Consider the following 22,079-nt stretch of genomic DNA (forward strand, 5'->3'; position numbering starts at 1 on the left):
GAAGGAGCAGCAAACGCAGCATCAAACCAGACACGGTGAGATGATGGAGTGTGAGGACCCGCTGCGCTGCCATCCAATAGAAACACGGTGTTTAGTGACGAAGCTGAAGCCATTGAGGACTGAACGTTCATATCTTTGAACGTCCGATGGATTATTTTACAGATAATACAGACATAACTGTTTGCAGGCCGACTGTTTTCATTCATTCATCTTCTATTCATCAGTTGTCGCGGGTCACTGGGTGCTGGAACCTATCCCAGCTGATTGGGGGTTGTGAGGCAGGGGACACTCCAGGAGCGACACCAGTGAACCCCGGTGCCACACAGAGACACACAAGCACACACACTCACACCTACAGGCAATTTGAAACTGACCAATTCACCTTAAGTGCATGTTTTTGGAAGTGGGAGGAAGCTGGAGAACCCAGAGACAACCCCTTACATAATATGACGGGGGGTGAGAGACCCCTGACCCACTCCCTATAGCAGTAACTGTTCGTTGACTAATTTCATTCACGTAATTTAATGTCATTTTGACTTCGTTCTACTCATTTGTGTCGGAAAAAGCTACGCTGATGTTTTTCCTTGTATATTCCTGTTCAGTGTAGCTCAGTGGTCATGATCACTTCACCAAACCGAAGTCTGGGTTTGTCTATCCCCCGAGAACCCACATCCATTTATACTTAAAAAAAAAATTATGTGGGTTTTAACAAAAACAGAGTGGACCACATAGAACAGGGACATTCACACTGGTGTTACAGTGGGTTCACTTATACATACAGATTAAAACATGTTGCAGGCCTCCAAAACGAGAGAATCCAGTGGGGCAAGTTCTGAATTGAGGCCGGATTAATTTTAAGAAAATTTGTTGACCAAAGAATTTTAGATAACGCAGGAAGTCAAGCCATCACGGCTCATAATTATTCTTGACAACACTGTTTTAATGTGTAAGATTTCTCCAGATGAAGTAAAAAAGCACTTACAGCTGTACTAATCTTACCGCATACAGTAGATGAATAAAATTAGAATCAGTCAGCAAAGAATCTGTCTGCTTTACTTATGAGGATTATGTTGCAAAAATGAAGCCCTCTGAGTTACGTCTGCTTTTATCAGTGCAGACAAGAAAACACTTGCATCTCATGGACAGGTAGCACTGGAGACCCAATGGCCTTCCATTGGGTCTCCGCACACACACACACACACACACACACACAAATATGTTATTCCTAGATTGCATATGTTAATAAGTTATCTGGCCTATCTGCCACTCTACCTTTTCTTTTCTACTCAACTGGTCAAAGTGGATGGCCATCCTCCAGAGTCTGGCTCCGCCCTCCAGAGTGTGGCTCCACCCTCCGGAGTCTGGGTCCACCTGCCAGAGTCTGTAAAAGGACTTTAAAATGTCTGCTGATATGCTGATATGATTAAGCGTTTTATAAATAGAAGTTGTTTGATGGAGGGATTGACTGATTACAGAACAGTTATATTGTTATTGATATGTTGCGTCTGGAGTAGAAGGTCATTTCCTTTTCCCAAACTGTTCATTAAAGTAGAAACAGTAGAAATACAAATGCCCTGGTAATTTTGTGGAACCAATTCCCTCCACCCACATTTCGACATCTAAAGCATTTCAATCATGCGTCATTACATCCCAACAAAATGAATAAATTATTGTTGGGGCTTTACAGCTGACGCAATTAATTAAATGAACTGGACAGAGTAAAATATATATAACAATAACATTTACACATTGTGCACTACTTAAAACAAATCTTTCCAAATACTACACACACAAAAAAGAAAGCAAGATAAATAATAAAGTAAAAATAATAACCGCTATCAAGGCAGGTACATTTCAGTTTCAACGCACTTCTCAAAACAATAAAGATTAATTTACTGCTGTCATCAATCAACAGAATAGCAAGCACCAAGTAGATAACATTAGCCAAAATAAATAACCTTTTCTCAACAAAACTCTAAAACCTTAATTCCTTTGAATATATATCCAGAATGTACAGAATAAACCAAAAATGTTTCTATCAATACCTTCAACGTTGATCAGTCATAATATATTGAGATCAACTCAAAATATTCATCCAATGCTTATGAAAATGAAGTACTTGATGAAGTACTCTGCCTCCCTACCATAAATGACCAAACTCATGCAGTCTGGCACTGCTTACCTGTGCAAAAATTCCAAAAATTTTAAGGGTGGCAGGACATCTTTCTCTGAATATCTCATCATTTAACAATAAAATGTGAAATTAAATTAAAACAAACAATTATCATTGTTTAATGATAAGGTATTCCCACCCTTTGAGCAGATAAAAAGGAAATACAACATACTTTGGGCACAAAAGATATAGCAGCGTACTGGAGAGAGTTCTCACACCCTATCAAGTATTCAACATAGTCCTGTTGACATGAGTCCCATGGTGACAGCTGATCAGGAAGGCTGGCTCTGTGATTGGCTGTAGTCTGGACACTGTGGGGGCTGTGGTGGAGAGGAGGACTCTGAACAAAGTGTTATCCATCATGGATAAACCCGTCACTCCCCACCACACACTGGACGGACAGTGGAGCTCCTTCTCCAACAGACTGCTACAGCTCTGTTGTCAAAGGGACAGATACAGGAAGTCATTCCACAGATACAGGAAGTCATTCTGAGAGATCTTCAAAGTAAGATGGAGCCTCACAGTGAAGAGCTTTATATGTAATCATGAAAATCAGTTATTTAATTTCAGTTCTAGAACTTACAGAACTTACTTATGACAAAAATAAATGTACAGTTAATTAGTGCGGTTATGCAAGGTACATCAACATACACTGTACATATAAAGAAGTCAAAATACACTCACCGGCCACTTTATTAGCTACACCTTGCTAGTACCGGGTTGGACCCCTTTTTGCTTTTAGAGCTGCCTTAATCCTTTGTGGCATATATAGATTCAACAAGGTACTGGAAACATTCCTCAGAGAGTTTGGTCCATATTGACATGATAGCATCAAGCAGTTGCTGCGGATTTTTTGGCTGCAAATCCATGATGCGAATCTCCCATTCCACCACATGCTCTATTTGATTGAGATCTGGCGACAGGGGAGGCCATTTGCTTACAGTGAACTCATTGTTATGTTCTAGAAACCAGCCAGAGATTATTTGAGCTTTATGACATTGGGGGTTGTCCTTCTTGGAAGTAGCCATCAGAAGATGGGTAACTGTGGTCATGAATAGACACTGACTCCATCTGGCCCATCTGCCACTCTCTCTCTCTGTCTGTCTCTTTCTGTTACCCTGTCCTTATCTTAATTTTCTTTCCACCCAGCCGGTCAAGGCGGACGGCCGCCCAAAAGAGTCTGGGTCCTGCCCAGAGTTTCTTCCTCAACGAGGGATTTTTCCCCCACCACTTACACTTCTTTTGGAGGGTTCAGGTGGGTTTTTGTGTCTGTTAAAGCACTTTGAAATGTCATTGCCATGATTAAGCGCTATATAAATAAACTTGATTGAACTTGATTGAGATGGATGCACATGGTCAGCAACAATACTCAGGTAGGCTGTGGCGTTGCAACGATGCTCAATTGGTACTAAGGGCCTCAGAGTGTGCCAAGAAAATGTTCCCCAAACCATTACACCACCACCAGCAGCAGCCTGAACCATTGATATCAGGCAGGATGGATCCATGCTGTCATGCTGTTGATGCCAAAGTCTGACCCTAACATCCAAATATCGCTGCAGAAATTGAGACTCATCAGACCAGGCAACATTTTTATAATCTTTTATTGTCCAATTTTGGTGGTGATGCTGTTCTGCATACCTCAGTTGTAACGAGTGGTTATTTGACTTACTGTTGCCTTCCTACCAGCTCGTCTGGCTATCTTCCTCTCACCTCTGGCATCAACAACTGAACTGTCGCACATTAGATATTTTCCCTTTTCCGAACCATTGTCTGTAAGCCCTAGGGATGGTTGTGTGTGAAAATCCCTGTAAAAGAGCTGTTTCTGAAATAGTCAGACCAGCCCGTCTGGGATCAATAACCATGCCATGCTCAAAGTCACTTTAATCACATTTCTTACCCATTCTGGTGCTCTGTTTGAACTACAGCAGATTGTCTTTACCATGTTTACATGCCTAAATGCATTGAGTTGCTGCCATGTGATTGGCTGATGAGAAATTTGCATTAATGAGCAGTTGGACAGAAGTGTCTACTAAAGTGGCCGCTGAGTGTGTACAGCAATCCCCTTTTACCCGCGGTTAATGCATTCCAGGACCAACCGCAAATAACGAAATACCGCAATATTGCGACAAATTATTTTTCTTATTATTTATGGTAATTTAGACGTATATGAACCCTCCTCATATTGACATTAAACCACTTTCTATCTGTATTACCTTTTCCCACACTCTGATAGATTGTTCAAAGCGCTTTTAAGTGTTTCTTTAATACACGGAAGTGTGCTGCGTTCCGTGAGCGCACTTCTACATGCTGTCAGCCAATAGCAAGGGTGTACGGCATCACGTGGTACAAATGTTTTTACTTTTCATGACACTGCCGTAATTTCCGGAACGTAAGTCCCTACATAGTATATGTTGCACCAGCCAAAAATGTATAGTGAAGAAGAAAAAACATATATAAGTCACATTGAACCAACAGACCCATTTTTGGGGGGCGGGGGAAATTTAACCCCCAAACGAATTTTAAACAAACCCACTAGGAATGGATTTTTTTAAAAGTCGTTGGGCTGTTACCATGTCTTTGTTAAGTCGAACAGAGAAAGTCTAGCTTAGGTCGGTGTGGAGGTCCTGGATGAGATGTCCCTTGCCCGTCAGTGAGTGGATGTTGAGCAGAGCGAAGCTGAGTTCAGTGTTGTCGCAGGTGGCAGTGGTGCTAGCCGAATGAGCTAGGTGGGCTACCATGCTGTGGTCAACCATCGGGCTGATGAGGCATGGATGGCGTTGGGAGTTCGACCAGATGGACTTTACTGCTGTTGTATACAGTGTGGAGTGGTGGCTGAAGAGGGGCCGGTCCACCTCCTGTGCAGTGGCGAGAAGCCATTGAGCAACTTACAAGCCCCACAAGCTGCTCGTTGGGTGCTCTATTGCTGCCTGACCCTCTACCATGTTTCCATCCCAACTTGCATGCTTACAGGGCCATTGTGTGCATGCAGGCATACCGGCGTGTGTGTGCGTTCCAGCCTGTAAATCTGTGGAATATACTGTATATGAGCAAAAAATTATTTCCCCATGTGGATCACTAAAGTATAAATAAAATGTAAAAAAGCAGAAGTGTTATTAATTTGCGATGCTCTCACTGGGTTAGTCTTTCCATTTACACTCAAAGAAAATGTGATCTTGGACTTCAATGCCGCTTGGATGGGCAGGGAGATCCCAGAATAGAGCCGCGATCACTGTCACTTCACTACTCCTAGCTGAAGGAGTCCTATACATTTCATTTTTAACTTTCATTTCTGTGCCCGGTGCTTTTCTTCTTCAATTTGATCCCTCAGTCTATCCCAAATTATTGTTGTTTTAGTCCAACCCATTACCTCAGCCAGATTTATGTCAACTGTTGTTGCATTCACTGAATTTCCTGCACCGTCTTGCACCTCAGTCTCCTTGTACTGAACACCGAAACATACCTCTTCAGAAAGGTTAACATTTCTAATAGATTAAACTCGGCAGAATATCTTTCTGAAGAGGACAACATGTCACAGGGCATTGCAAATACTTTATTTGAAGTGTTCAAAACAGAGAGCCAATGATAAAAGAATTCATTTATTTTCAATATTCGCTTCTTCGCAGGATTACTGGAGCCTAGTCCAGCGGACAGGGGGCGTGAGGCAGGGTACACTCCAGGCACAACACCAGTACACCACGGATCCATGTGGAGACAGACAAACATGCACATACTCAACTCACCCTTATGGGCAATTTGAGACCGGCCAGTTTGCTTGAAGTGCATGTTTTTGGAGGTGAGGTGAAACTGGAAAAACCCAGAGAGAACCCTGAACCACTTTGCTCTGCAGTCCTTGTGCCACCCATGACAAAAGCATGAACTGATAAAAATATATTAATTCATATTTGTAAATGGCTGAAATGCAATACATGCTTATTAAAGCTTATAAAATACAGACAACTTGAAATTGAAGGTACAGTGAAGTTGAAATGCAGGAAAAATTGAGGTGATTCTCAGATCAGTGGAATGATCACAGTTTCTGGTAGGCTTCACCGTAAGTCTGAAAGTCAGAACATCCCACTGTCCATCAGTTTCCACACTTGCCTCAGACCACATCTACTGCTATAGCTGGTACACAGATAATCCCACTCTCCACAGCTATGCTGTCTATATAAATGTTCCATCCACATTCAAACTATTTTATTAGAAATACATACCGGAGTATGTCCCAAAACCTCCTGCTAAATAGTCCAAGATTTTTGGTAATCTAATTTTTGGCACATCTGGGAATTACTTATATAAACTAAGTACACATACTGTTTGATTTGCATAGTATAGACAGTACATCTGTATGTGATTCCAGAAATCCAGAGAGGAACAGAATGATACTCAACAGGAAATCAGGGGTTACAAATACATGAAAGTGTTGGTAAGTAACAAAAACAAGTATAGCCACAAACAGTCTGTTATCATATGTAATGATGTGTGAGTGATTTATATATGTTTGTCCAACATGAAATATAACAAAAAATGGCTTCCAGGAAAACAAAAAAGAACAATGATTGCAATTTCTGAAGTGTATCAAGCACGTATCAAAACCCAAATATTTGAGGGTTGAATACTTTCAGTGACTTTTAATTACAATTAAAACCTAAGTGCAGCAGTGAATAACACTACCCTTTAGAACACTTTCAAGGTTACAGAGGCTTTTAACAAAAAAGAAATTATATATATATATATATATATATATATATGATAGATATATATAGATATATATGATATATATATGATAGATATATATAGATATATATGATAGATATATATAGATATATATGATAGATATATATAGATGACTACCAATGATCACTTTAAATAAAAAGAAGTCCATATAGCACTCAAGACCCAGACATTTCAGAAGGGTCAGAAATCGACACGGACTCATGCACAATAGAATACAGTTCAAAGATTATAGAATAAGAAACGTAATGAATACATTACCGTGTGACAGTGAGTTATTAACAAAAAATAACTAACAATGCAGTGAGGTTAATTGCTAAGCAAGTTCTCTGCTTTTTGTCCTCTTTATTTGTTCTTGGCAGCTAGCGGTTTGCGGCTGATCTTCTTACTCTTATCGTTGCTCTTCTTTGGAGGTTCTGGGTTGGCTTGCATGTGTCTGCCATAGAGACTGAAGAAGAGAAGAAAAACTTTGTTCAGAATGCATAGATAACTAGTAACACAAAGATGCATCTGAACAGCTTCATTGTCTGTCTCTTAGGACCATAAAATGCCCCCAATGAAGCAATGGTGCAATGTGACAGTTGTCAGCTTTGAATTTGGACTTTCAGAGACCCCTACCTGCTCCCCTCTCAAGCACAACGTCTGGCTATTTCTGACAGAGACATTAAATTACTACTGGCTGTAATTAATGAGGTACCTGGTAGGTCAGTATGACAAATATACTCAGAAACAAATGTGGTGTTACACCCAAAAAAACAGGTGCTCCTAAAGTCTTTGCTGGTGCTACTAACTTCTAAATTTGGGATCACCAGTGCTACCAAGAAAAAAAAGTTAATTTCAAGGCCTATTATTAAAGTGTTGAAAAGTATGAATACTTTTCACACAAAAAATGTGACGTTAATGTGACATTTCACTGCTATGCAGATCAAACAAACAATACTTATTATTTGAGACCACTGACACAAACAGCCCAACTGTATAAAAGACAGTAAAATGTGGACAACCTACAACTTGTTACTGCTCAAACCTAACAAAGTTGAAAATTTTGTCTTTGGCCCTACACACCTCAGAAATAAACACTTTGTCTTGAAATGTAGTAGTTAGAACAATCTTTAAAAATAAATCTGAGAGGTAGAGCTCTCAGCTATAAAGCCCATCATCTCTGGAACAACCACACAGTTCCAAGTCTGTGGGGCAAACACTCCCTCAGTGTTAAAGGGTAGAAATAAAACTTTCCTTTTTGATAAACCTTACCGTTTACAGCTGTGGTGCCATAACCTCGGAGTTCCTCTGCCTTACCATTTCCCAGCTCCCTGGTGTTATGTGTGCGTCAGGCATGCTACTTATCTGCTGTCTGGTGGAGATGTGACCACGTGTGCTTTGGTGACGGTTACATAGCTAGGGATCGTGACCTGGACTATCATTCGATTCATTGAGTGTGTCTGTGTATAGCAGTGGTGATCGCTCTCATCACTGCTGTGAATCGATCTCCCATTTACCTGTCTGACGGAGAGGGATCCTTCATCTGTGGTTCTCCCACTGGGTTCTTTTTCTCTCTAAAGGGTTTCTATGATGTTTTTCCTTACCCGTTTTGAAGGTCTGGGGAAAACGGTGGTGTTACTCCACACAGATTGTAAAGCCCTCAGTGGCAAATTGTTAATTTACTATACAAATACAATTTGATTGATTGTTTGATCGATTGAGTGATTGAATGATTGCAATGATTGCAAATAATTGAAGAAGGCATGCTATTAGAGGCAGTGTAATGTCTTGAGCAATGTTCTCCAGGGAAACCTTGAGTCCTGCCATTCATATGGATGTTGCACATACCACCTATCAACACACTGTTGGCCACAAACACCCTTTCATGGAAACAGTATTTAATTGAAACGGCCTGTACAAGAAAGATAAAGAATCCTGCCACAAAACAAGAATGTGCTGAACACAAAAACTTCAAACTGCCCAAATCCATGTCCAAGCAAGCATTGTAGGACATGCTGGACAAACAAGTCCAATCCATGAAGGCCCCACCTCGCAATTTACATGAATTCAATGACCTGCTGCTTACAAGAAGATGACTATGTGCCACAAAAAAAGCTGCCAAAGTTGAAGCCAGTGGTTGAGGAACGTGCAACATATGCATTATGTTTAGTTCACACAGGTTGGCAGAGCTAAAGACTTGAAAACAGCTATCAGAATTAGAGCCCAGTAATTGTATCAGTCAAATCTAAGTGTTTAGTTTGCCTGAGTGCTAAATATATGCATACAATACTTACAACAAGATAAAGGCCATTTATTAGAAATGTATTTCACTAGTTTGATATTGACACCTTTGAAAGTAAAATGTAAGTACTCAAACTGTTATAAAATACAAAATGTTCTTCAGATGAAATAAATCCCAAGATATTTCATCAGGTGTACTGTAAAGATGCTGTATTTCCTGTAAAAATACATTTTACCGCACATGGCCAAGTAATTAATAATGTATAATTTTAAATGATTGTGACCTCATAGACAAATTACTTTAATGTTGAAAATATGTTTAGTGTTATTACTTACTACTTATATGTTTCAGAGCGAACATATTCAAAAACATGGGAAACGCCCAGCTGGAACTGATCTGCAATGGGGGTGACCCAGGGATTATTCTCTGCTTTAAAAACCTGCTTCGGTCCAGTCAGATCCAGATTACCTGCAGATCAACAGGCAGATGAATTGATCACACTCAACACCTTTTCATTTAATAGAAGACAAAAACATGCAATGCACATGAAACCTAAAACAAAAACCTATTAGTTCATATAAAAACATCAAACCAAGAAACAAACATAATAGCGCCCCTCATTACATGATATCATAATTCTGAATTCTTAACTTAGGTTAAATGCTAGTCACTTTCTTGTTAACAATTCCTTACTTGTCGCTTTAAATATCTTATATTCCACATGATGATGGCTCTAAACATTACCAATCTACATGCAAATTTTTTTCTGGGTTTCTGTATGAATCCCCAACAAGCCTGCTAGTGATATGTTAGTCTCTAACTTTTTGTGATTTTATGAGTAAAGAGACCATCCCAAGCATATCTAGACTAGATATGTTGACCAGAATGCAGGTCCAAACCACTAATGCACTGGATTGTGGATGATCTCATCAAGACAGAGTATGTTTTGGTTAGATTTTCTTACCAGATTTACACAACTTTATCTACAACATAAACTAAATTTACACAGAAATACCATAACCTGACCCCCCCCCCCCCAACGGTACACTTCGAGTTACATATTAGCAAAAGCAAGAAACGGTCTTGTGGTGGATTAGTTTTCTGTCACTCAGCTAGAGAAACAACAATCAGATACCATGCATGTGTTCACAGGCATAGCCAGACACAACTGGATTCCACAGGGAATGGAAAAGGTTTTCACTTCCTGAGCTACTAGGTTTAAGGAAAGTGTGTAAACTGATGTCCTGTAACATTTGTATTCTGTGTTTGGTACCTAGTTCAGGGGGCAGGACAGTGAGTCTGTTTCCCTGGATGTGAAGCTCTTTGAGGTGAGCTAGCTCCCCAATCTCCTTAGGCAAGGAGATCAGATCATTATCCCTCAGACTCAACTACAGAAGAGAGAAAAATACAAATAATAAAAAGAAAAAAGTAGGCAACAAAGATTCAGAATTTTAAACATAGAAACAACATTGTAGTTTTGGAAGTCAAATGTTCTTAAACATTTTTATATTAGCTGTTTCTTAAAATTACATGATAATTATATACAGTACAGTCAATAAAATCTAAATAATAAACCCATGGTATGTTGCCTCTACATTATCACATAAAACAGAGGTACTCATCTAAAACTGTAAGAAGTTCATTCCAGTAACTCATTTTGATCAAATCACATATGAAATGTTAGTATTTTTGCATAATTAAGCTTCAACTTCATTCTTCTGTATTTTGAACATTACTTCTGTCTTTCAGGCTGTTGTTGGTAAAACTTATACAGGTAAAAATACAGCAGCCATGCAGGACACATTGGGAAAACAGTGCAGTGAATGCCCATTCTAAATGAATCACCAGACAAGACACATTAATCCCACTGCCATCTTACATAAGATTTACTTCTCTCATTCAATAAAACATGCGTGCAAAAATGACTAAAAATCGTTGTAATATTCAAGAAAATTAAAGCAATATAGTGACCAAATTTCATTTGGATCTAATTTGAATCATCCTCTCATAAGGTTTCACGGTAATCAGTTGAACAAAAGCAAGAAGTGAACCTGATCATATTCATTCATTTTCACAACTGCTTCATCCACTGATCACAAATGTTACAAATTAAATCGACTTGTCTCTGGTCCTGTCCTGGCAAAGTTTACAATGTGTTACTAAATTAATTAACCTGGAATCTGGAGCTTAAATGAGAGTGAATTATGGGACTATTGCTAAAAAATATTGTAGGCTTTTTGGTATCTCTCACTGCTATATTGAATGGTAGCTCATGTGGGTTACTGAGGTTGATTATTTCAGTTGTATTGGCATTAACTTACTATTTGCAGCTTGGTCAGCTTCCCAATGTCAGCAGGTAGAACCTCAAAATCATTATCACTCAGATAGAGAGCCCGTAGAGTAGCTGTAAAACAGAACCCTGTTAGTTAGCGTGGGTGTGTCTGCAGGAGAAGAACGTGAATATCTAAAATATCCAAACAACAACAGATTGTTAGTGTCCTTACGTGTGTCATGTAATGTCTTTATGAAGTTAACTATTGATCTTTATGAGCAATCGCGCTCTTATCCAATTCCATGGGGACAAAAAAAAGTTCATTACGTTAAGCAAATTTATGGAATGTTGACTGAAAGGGTATGGAGTGGGAGGGAAAGGTGCACAAGCAACAGGAAAGGTGCTCAAGGTGAACCTGCTCTCATCTGTGAAAAGTACAGGGTGCCAGTGGCGGACTTGAGCAAATGCCAGTCGAGCTCCACGGTGCTAGGAAGTGAGCTCAGGGCCCACTACAGGAGTCTGGATGCTGAATTCCCACAGGATCTTAGCCTTGTTGTTCTCAACCACCTTAGGTAGCATGTCCCATTAGGATTTGGGTACTTCTAGTCTATACTGAGTACGGATGTTCCTGTGCACTATCACAGCTACTTGGTTGTGCCTCTCCATGTATGCTAACCCAGTTAGCACCCTGCTACCACATGCTGGACTGTCTCTGGGGCTTATTTGCATAGCCTGCACCATGGGTCAGATCTATGGGTGGTAGATATTGGCCTCTATTGCTCTTGTACTTAGGGCCTGTTCTTGGGCTGCCGTGATCAGTGCCTCTGTACTGTCTTTTAGTCTAGCTTTGTCCAGCCATTGGTAGGTCTTCTTGACGTCAGCATCTTCCTCTAATTGACGGTGGTACATGCCATGTAGGGGCTTGTCCCTCTATGTTGTCTCGTCCTCTCTCTCGTTCACTGAGCAGTTCATCTGTTGGGGCCATCTTCCTGATGTATTTCCTAGGTACCCCTTTATTCACCGTGTGTGTGTGTGTGTGTGTGCGTGTGCGTGTGATTGTGTGTGGTACTGTAAACTTACTGAGGTAAAAGAAGTTTCCAGGCAGGGAATTCTGGCTAAGGTTGTTGTAGGTGAGATCCAACACTTCCAGAGCTGGCAACGAACCAAATCCTCTTGGTAAGCTGGTCAGACGGTTCATCCTGAAGCCACAAATACATATATGCAAAATATAAGTTAGTCACACAGAAGTCTATTAGTGTTAATAATGTACTTATTTCAAATCAGATTCTAAATAACATATTTTCCTTTATATTACATGGACAGAAAACGATAGATGACTTCATTAACTACCAAAAGTAAATTAAGTTGTCAAAGCAGCCAAGAATAGTAAAATAGAGTAAAAGTACGACACAGTGCGCCCTTGCGCATTCGCGCATCAACACTTGAGACTTAACCTCATCGCTGGTTTTTGGTAGGTAGTCACGTGATACCGTACGCCCATTCTATTGGCTGACGGAATCTTGAAGTGCGCTACGTTCCATGAGTCTTGGAACGCACTTCCATGAGACACAAAAGTGCTTTAAACAGCCGATAAGAGTGTGGGAAAAGGTAATACAGATGGAAGGTGGTTTGATATCAGTATGGGGAGGGTTAATAAATGCCTAAATTAAGGTAAATAATAAGATAAATAGTTTGGTGCTATATTGCAGAATTCGTTATTTGCGAGCGGTTCCCGGAACACAATAACCGCGAGTAACGAGGGTGCACTGTATACACAATCCAACAAATATGCAAATAACAAAAATTACACAAAGTAATAAAATTCTAATTATGTAGCCCGGTGGTAGACCACATGCTTTGCATTAAAAAAATTATAAATCATAAGTTAAACTCATAAATCTAATAATTATAATAACAATTAATTATAAATGAATTAATTCATCTTAACTGCTGTTTTTGCTTTTGAGGAGCCTATCCCACCGGACTAACTCGTGACCCGCAACAGTGGATGAAGCGCTTGGAAGATGAATTAATTAAAAGTATACTAAATATATTTCTATATATTTTTTTATATTAAATACACACACACACACACATATATATATATATATATATATATATAAAATAAAATTATCAATATTAGCCAATGCATATAAATTTTACAATCATACTATTACCGATGTCCTTCTATAGGGAGATAGATACTTTGATACCTTTATTTAGAAGTGCAGAAATATAAATATATGCATAAATATTCGTAGTAAGTAGAGGGTAAGGTGAAAACAAAAAGGAAAAGAGGAAAATAAATAACGAACAGCCTGAATGAGGCTTACATTCTCCTGAGGAAGCTTGTAGATAGAAAGACCGACAGAAAGAAAGAAGAACGGAGATTGACAGATAGCCAGATGATACTTTAGAATATGAAGCGTTTCTGGTCTATGGACAACAGTAATAAACATGATTCACTGTAGATGAATACAATAAATGGATGATAACCAACCCAAGATTGAGGTGTTTCAGCTTCTGCAGACTGCTGATCTGAGTCGGCAGCTCTTCAATCTGGTTGTTGAACATGTTTAGAACCTCAATGTTCTTCAGCTCAGATATGTTAGCTGGCACAGCTAGAAAACAGAGGAGAACAATGACACACACAATAACTTGCATATATCTCCAACTGATAGCTTTTTATCTAATGAATCACACAGGATGTGGATAACAATCAAGAGCTATTCACATTCTATCGTCCAGTTCATCAATATTAGCAGACAAGATCAACCCCATGTGCTAACTCCACTCATTGTTGTTTGACTGTAATGCTAGATTCTGAAAGTTGAGCTTACAGTCGTATAGTTTCTCTATTCTTCACTTGTATTATTTTCTTTGTGGTCTACTGTCACAGAATAAGTCACAGATCAATGTGCTGATAACAAAGAGCAAAAAACTTGATCCGATTATCAGGCAAAACTAGTGATGCAAACAATCATAAACCAAGCAGGGCCTGACCTGAATGCAGCAAGGAGTATGAGTGCTGGAGAGGTAATGTCTGCACATACTGATAGCATATCAGTTGGACTAGTGTGTCAGTGAGTGTGTTCACACATATTAGTACATGTATAGTGACATTTGTTAGATATTCTATTACAGGACTGCAGAACAAATGGGCCTAAAAGCAGAGAAATAGAAGTGGGTATTCATGAAGTTAAAGATTTTTTATTTATTACAATATTTATTATATTCTTACTCCACGTACGCGAGCAAGCCACAGATTTACTCTGCTCAGCGTTTGTCTGGCTGTGTTTTTATTGTATAATTCTTGATCATGGACAGCCTCCAGCCAGCAGTGCTGGACTGGTGTACTCCAGGGAGATGCTGTCCATGAAGTTCAGAGGAGGGCTGAGGATTTACAATCTCATTCCTGTTGAGCTTCAAAGGAGATATAGCAGTAGAGAGGGATAAACTAAGCTAATGGCTAAAGCCACTAGCCAGAAGCCAGTCAGATTTTCCAGTCCTCCCGTATTCATGAGAAATGAGACCTCCCTGCCATATAAGCTGAACCAACCTGACGGACGGCACTGTGCAGGACTGAGCAGCACTACAAGGAGACTAGCTTATTCATCTCCTCTGAGACGTGAGACAACGCGCAACATGTCTAATACTAATGTCAAGCTAACCGGTTTTCTTCTCCACACGAGTGAACCGGGACATGAACACCGCTGGGCAGTATAAAGTATCAGTTATCTACACAAACACCAGATGGATAGATGTTGAGTGGGTGGGTTGATGACAGACAAACACACAGACAGACAGACGCAGCACACATACATTACATCCCTCTGATGAAGAGGTTGTTTGCTACAACCCCGTGGGTCAGAATATGGCCCCTGATGGAAGCTGAGGAGACACTCAGGGACTGCTTCCAGACCATGGATTGGGATGTTATTGTGGGATTGCATGGGAAAGAAGTCAAGGGGGCTGCACAGCTCGTAGAGGATTATATGAACTTCTGTGTGGACACGGTCCCTGTCAGGAGAGTCAAGTTCTACCCTAACAATAAACCCTGGGTAACAAAGGAGGTCTTGGCTGTCCTGAACAGGGAGAAACCAGCCTTAAGGAGGTGGAATGAGGAGGAGATGAGGAAGGCTCAATAAGTAGTAAGACCCTGCCTGCAGAGGTCCAGGAGCACTAAAGAAAGAAACTAGAACCAGCTGGGGCGTAACCAGGTGCAGGAGGTCTGGAGAGGCTTGAGGACCATCCACTGGGTGTGGAAAAGAATGAAACACAGAGGAAGGGACGTGGAGCGAGATGATGAACTTAACAATTTTTTTTGTTCATCATCTTAAACATCCTCTGCCTCTGCAGACCGGCTTCGTCATGCCTCCTCCTCTTCCTCTACCTTATACCTACCCTGAGCCCACTCCAAAATGCACTGCGCACACTGGATCCATTTCAATTACCAATTTCAATTTAAATTAAATCCCACACACTGGTCCCCCTACCTCACTAGCTCCACCAACACCCCCTGCTACCTCCACCAACACCGATTTTACTGCTGACCAGGTGCTGTCAGGCTGAGGAGGCTTCCCCCCAGGACGGCGGCTGTACTCTTGTGTTTGTTTTGCTGTGTAACTATATGTTCTCAGCATCTGTGTTGTGTATCTTGCCTCTGTAGTATAATTGCTTTCTCTTTTGTGTATTTATGGCTATCTGTGTTTATTTGTGCCCTCACTGCTGTGCTGTTTTGTGGAATGTGTTAGCGTATGAGAGCAGATGATCTACGTCAGTGGTTCCCAAACTTTTCAGTCCGAGCACCCACTTCTACCTCCCGATTTAGCTGACGCACCCCAATGCCCAAAACATGAAAAAAAAGAAAAGGCGTAGTCTTCATAGCCGTATACTGTAGGTATCAAGTTTAATAATATAGGCTCCTGTTAACACAGAATAGATTGTGCAATAATGGGCCTAATGATCTCTCACTTTAGAAACGGTGGGGAGAATAATAGTAACAATATAAAAATGACAATAATAATATTTTAAGTCAAAATGGTCGCCGAGCGAGCCGACTGCAGATGAGTGATGAACAGTAGTTATTACTATGCAGGGCTCGAAATTAACTTTCTTTCTTGGTAGCACTGGTTCTCCCAAATTTAGACGTTAGTAGCACCAGCAAAGACTTCAGGAGCACCTACCCAAAAGCAAGGCAGTGACGGAGCGATAGAGACACTCCGTCCATCTCCGTTCCGCGCCTCTCTCCCCCAGGAGGGCATGCCGCAGCATGTCCTACCGGGAGGAGACCTCGAGGAAGACCTAGGACACGCTGGAGCGACTATGTCTCTCAGATGGCCTGGGAATGCCTCAGGCTCCCCCCGGAGGAGCTGGAGGAGGTATCTAGGGAGAGGGAAGTATGGGCATCCCTGCTGAGACTGTTGCCCCCGCGACCCAACCCCGGATAAGCAGTAGATGATGGATGGATGGATGGGATGGATAGAAGGTAAGTTCGCAAAAAAGTTAAAAGGGCTTGAAAGCATACAGTTTAAAATACAAGTGTGATGTCTCAGTCTTTGGCCTTGAGTTTACGTTATGGCATATTCCAGCATTTCAGAAGCTCACACACAAGCTTTCTCTTCCTAGAGAAATGCCACTCTTTTGTAAAGAAAAAGCTTAACAAAATCATCATCCCATCCAGTCCCTGATTAAGACCAGATGTCAAGAGCTATTATTAGAAGCAGTTTTAATCCTATACTTTACTACTATACAATTTTTGCTGTCTTACTGCAAATAGCATCACAGAAGAGTTGCACAGTGGTGGGGGACAAAGGGGATTGTTATCTACAGTAGTATCATTAGCAGCACCTCCAATAACCACAAGGTGGCACATGCGAGCACTAACAATACTCTGTCCTTCATTGCTTCTGATTCTGCGCATTTGTATTTGTAGCAAGAGGGTGAGAGAGAGAGAGAGAGAGAGAGAGAGAGAGAGAGAGAGAGAGAGAGAAAGAAAGAAAGACAAAGACAAAGACAAGGCTATCCATTTATCATGAATTTTTTTCATTTAAAAAAGATAATCTCCAGATTTATTGCAGCACATGTGATTGTTAAAAAATGCACAGATATAATGAAGGTGTTTATCTGCATTTATAAAGTTACAAATTATGTAACAGGTTTGAATTTAATCTGATTTCAAAAAAATGTCACACACTTCATTTATTTCTACAAATCACTTCAGAGACTCATTGAAAGTGATTGAAAGAGGGAAAGTGGAAAGTGATGGCAGAGAAGGTGCTAAGTGAATCAACTGCTTTATTAGCCTTGTAAAACTTGATAGTGACGTACTTGTGTGTGTTTTGCAAACACTTAACACATCGTGTGACAATATGTCAACCTCTTAATATTTGTCAAAGCGACACACTGACTGATGTAGATGATAATATTGGTAAGTGATAAGTCAGGATAATTACATCCTGCGAAGCGGTGACTTGTCAATGTTTGTGTGTTCGTCCGTCCGTCCACCAAATATCTTCACAGCCATTACAGATAGAAAGGTGTGAGAAAAAGCATATATTACTCGGGCAGCAAAGGGGATGAAAATGAGATGATGACCTTGATGAAACTAGGTCAAGGTCAAATTTCAACTTTAGAACATTTTTTTGTATGTACAAGAACCGGATAAGACGGAAAGACAAAACAAAAAGGCGTTATATTCAGGGAGGCAAGGGTGTGAAAATTAGATCACAACCTTGAAAAACTAGATCAAGGTCAAGTTTTCACTTTTATACCTTTTTAGATACACATCTCTGAAACCTGATGAGATATAATCAGAAAACAAAAAGCAACATTTTTAGGAAGCCAGAGAATTCAGGGATGTCGTGGGATGTTGCGGTCTCTGACTGCCTTGTTAGACATTAGAATTATGGAGCTACTGGCCATTTACTCTGTATGTGTTCATCTTGCTTATCTGCTCCATTGGGGCGAATGCCAAAGTCGCCTGTCACTCTGCCTCCCCTGCACTGTACTAATTTGCATGCTTACAGGCCCATACTCTGATGTGTTTGTTGCAAGGGCTTGTACACAATGTTAAAAACACACATGTGTAACACATATATATGCATGTATAGCTTGAATGAAAAAATAATTTCCCCATTGGGGATCAATAAAGTTGAATTTAATCTTTCTAATCTTAAAATGTTCACTGCTGGATTTCCTGCTTTGGTCTATACTGACCTCTGCTGGTGTCATTACAACACATCGCCCCAACGTCACCTTCATCCTGGATCTCACCATTTTGAGCCTAATTGAAATACAGACTTCTTCTTTTCCTCCATCTAACCCCGTCTTCTGCATCCTCTTCTCTCACACCAACAACCTTCATGTCCTCTTTCACTACATCCATAAACCTCCTCTTTGGTCTTCCTCTAGGCCTCCTGCCTGGCAGTTCAAAACTCAGCATCCTTCTACCGATACACTGCAGCTTTAACGACTCCCTCTATCATGGCAACAATTGAACTTCACAACATACAAACCTACTTAAAATCTTTCAAATAATAAATCAAGAAATAGCTGCCATGTCATTGTCCTCATTGTCTTCTGCACACTTGTTGAACTGATCTAACTGTTCAAGGTAGCAACATGCAAGAGCAGCTTACCTGTGAGCTTGTTGTGGCTGAGGACCAGCTGAGTGATGTTTGACAAAGTGACTGGAATGACAGAAACAAAGTTCTTTTTACATGTTATATTTCAAATTTCGATATTTTTAATTCTTCTCTCTTCCCACCATACCTAACATTTAACCATAAATGGCTAAATATTTATTACGTGAAGAAAGTTACATTTTCACCAAGTACATCACCAAAGATGGCACAAGATTTCTAGCTAATTACATCTAGTTAATTACAAACCAATTATTACCACACACAGTTCAATGCACATCACTTTATTTAAGCTGTATACCACAGATTTGGTTTCTGTCAAGTATTTAAATTAAATATCATGAAAGTCTTTGATTTTTAATATTTTGCAATGAAGAGTTTCGGATGTTATGTTATGACAGAATAGATGTATGTCCACAAACTTGCTGGTGAGACTTACGCTACACCAGCTACTCGCATGAGAAAATCCATTTCAGCCGCTTGTATCCACAGATGTTATTACAAGGTTTCCGGTGTAATTCAATACATGCAAGATGTCATGGTTAACTCCAAACGAATGATGGCGAGATTTTGCATGGTGCAAGCCAGCTTTAGTTATTGAGAACATAGGCGACAAATGAACTTTTCTCATCAAACCATCTGAAGTGTTGTTCCACAACATGGTGAAACTGGCTCTGTTGCAGACAGACTACAGCCCGGTTCAAAGAGTAACGACCAGATCAGGATTGTTACCTCTGGATGCAACAGTAACAGGATCAATTTCGTTACTGCAAGTTGCAGTGCTAAAGAGATAACCTCTAATCAGTGGCCCTTCTGTCAGATGGAAACATCCATCCATAGAGACATTTCAGGGCCGGCGTGACGCTCCTTAGAGAATTGAATTAAATTCAAAAATAAAACCATAGACATTTTGTTGGCACCTCCCACAAATACTTGTCCATTATCTTTTGCAGCTTTCATAATGCCATTTGATTTTGCAAGGATCCTGTCAGGGCAGAACGGTGGTGGGTGTCGCTGTTTCCTCACAGTAAAAACATTCTGAGTTCCTATTACAAGTTTTTTAGTTCTATTACAAGTTCCTCTGCTGGTGTCAGAAGTCCATTTATGTTGGTGTATAGCTTTCTTCTCCTCATGTGAGCTGTTCCACCTTTCGTACTGTTGTGGGTTTCTCTGTAGGATGTATCAGATGTGAATACTAATATTATTAATGGATTGGATTTGTATCGTGCTTTTCTAGGCATTCAAAGACACTTTACAGTGGATCCATTATTTGTTCACTCCTCATTCATACTTGGTAATGGTAAACTACATGTATAGCCACAGCTGCCCTGGGGAAGACTGACAGAAATGTGGCACCCAATCAGCACCAACGGCCTCTCCAACCAACACTGGAGCAATCACACACACTCACTCACCATTGAGTCCCTCACTGGAGGCAAGGAGGGTAAAGTGTCTTACCCAAGGACACAATAACAAATGACTAGGGGAGCGGGAATTGAACCGCCCATCCTACGATCATTGGACGACCTGCTCCACCACTGAGCTACTGCTGCCCTGTTTGCTCGCTGCTTTTCTTTTCCTCATCAAGGCGTAATACCTCTGTCTAGCACAGCCCTCCAGACATCAGCTACCCAACCCACTTGGTTCAGGTAGTCTACCGTTACCCACAGGGCAATGAAAGTTCTATTCTTCATGTTTCCAACAATGCTGTTAACTGACAACATTCTGTTCAGGGAACCTTTTAGACTCTCTCTGGAAGATCTCTTAACTGTTAGACTTTGGCCTGCTGTGCAGAAAAGAAGGTGTCAAGTCTTGAAGTGTAATATTTTCTATTCTTTTCTGAATGATTACAGTTGCTCCACAGTTCAAGGTCTCCTTTTCCATATTTTGCTCTTCATAATGCTCCAGAACGTCAAACACAAAATTATTTTAATAAAGTTAAATAACAAATATTTATAAAAAATATTTTTTTTGTCTTTTATTTTTCAGTCGAATTTTAGTTTGTTACCTTTATCACACTAGTTATAGTCAAAAAAGCACCACAAAAACCAAGTTTGATGTGGTTTACCGACTGTTGTATATTAGGGTGGGCTACATTAGGGTGGGCTACATTAGGGTGGGCTACATTAGGGTGGGCTACATTAGGGTGGGCTACATTAGGGTGGGCTACATTAGGGTGGGCTACATTAGGGTGGGCTACATTAGGGTGGGCTACATTAGGGTGGGCTACATTAGGGTGGGCTACATTAGGGTGGGCTACCTCACCACCTCTTAGGTGTGGAATGTCCTGGAGCTAACTTCATTCCACTGCTCGCCCAAAACAGCTAACCAGGACTGAATCAACACCTCCGCAAACATCAGCGAACATAAATAAAGCGAGAATAAATATCTAATAACAACTTTAAGAGCCTTACATAGTCCTGGGATGTCCAGCATGTTCGAAATGCCCCTGTCACACATCTCCACCTCTGGGAGGTTCTTGTCCCGACTTTCCTCCACTATCTTCCTCAAAGACTTCGACATGTTTCTGAAACCAGGGGGGGAAAAAGTACGTAAAATGTTAGCATTCGTAAACCATAATGTTACGTGGGCGTGCGGTCGTCATACCTACCGCTTAATAGCAAATCAACGCAGCTTTTAAACCCAGCAGAGACCCTTCCTTCAACGAACACCCTACCGGAAGTGTCCGGGAGAGCCACTATTCCATAATAGGATGTTTCTTTTTCTTCAAACTCTTCTCCTGGCTTCTTCTTCCCATTCTTTGACGTTCATTGTTGCCAAACAAACTTTGAGTCGCATTACTGCCACCAACTGGACTGTATTGGAATAGGAGCTGATGGAGCTCAAATCCACTCTTTCCCGTGTAGACGAGAGCAGACAGCCGCTTTAATGGCTCTGTGGGTCACATGTCTGCCGGAGCCAATCACAGCTGACTATGGGCGGTGCCTGATTCTCTTCCCAATGCCGCAAAAAACAGGAAAATGTGTTTCACTCACTCTTAAAATAGAACAAGAATATATGGTCTTTCCTTCA

At 40.6% G+C, this 22,079-nt stretch overlaps 1 protein-coding gene across 1 annotated transcript; it reads right to left on the reverse strand.

The window, feature by feature from the left end:
* Positions 1-5,357: 5,357 nt before the first annotated feature.
* On the reverse strand, positions 5,358-21,816 carry rsu1 (Ras suppressor protein 1). Its single transcript, XM_068304521.1, has 9 exons — positions 21,658-21,816; positions 21,461-21,573; positions 19,044-19,094; positions 13,904-14,024; positions 12,484-12,602; positions 11,453-11,535; positions 10,405-10,519; positions 9,467-9,599; positions 5,358-7,355 (listed from the first exon to the last, which is right to left on the reverse strand). The coding sequence occupies exons 2-9, from the start codon at positions 21,567-21,569 to the stop codon at positions 7,253-7,255; spliced, it is 834 nt and encodes a 277-aa protein (XP_068160622.1). The 5' UTR covers positions 21,570-21,573; positions 21,658-21,816; the 3' UTR covers positions 5,358-7,252.
* Positions 21,817-22,079: the final 263 nt, after the last annotated feature.

Source organism: Antennarius striatus, chromosome 20 (assembly GCF_040054535.1).
Source record: "Antennarius striatus isolate MH-2024 chromosome 20, ASM4005453v1, whole genome shotgun sequence".
In the NCBI taxonomy this organism is placed as follows: domain Eukaryota; kingdom Metazoa; phylum Chordata; class Actinopteri; order Lophiiformes; family Antennariidae; genus Antennarius; species Antennarius striatus.

Excerpts from the sequence above, each read along its gene's own strand:
- rsu1 (XM_068304521.1), bottom strand. The coding sequence starts at position 21,569 with ATGTCGAAGTCTTTGAGGAAGATAGTGGAGGAAAGTCGGGACAAGAAC. Across the intron at positions 14,025-19,043 it reads CAGCCACAACAAGCTCACAG|CTGTGCCAGCTAACATATCT; the intron begins GTAAGCTGCTCT and ends TCTGTTTTCTAG. Across the intron at positions 7,356-9,466 it reads CGCTCTGAAACATATAAGTA|TCTCTATGGCAGACACATGC; the intron begins GTAAGTAATAAC and ends TCTCTTCTTCAG.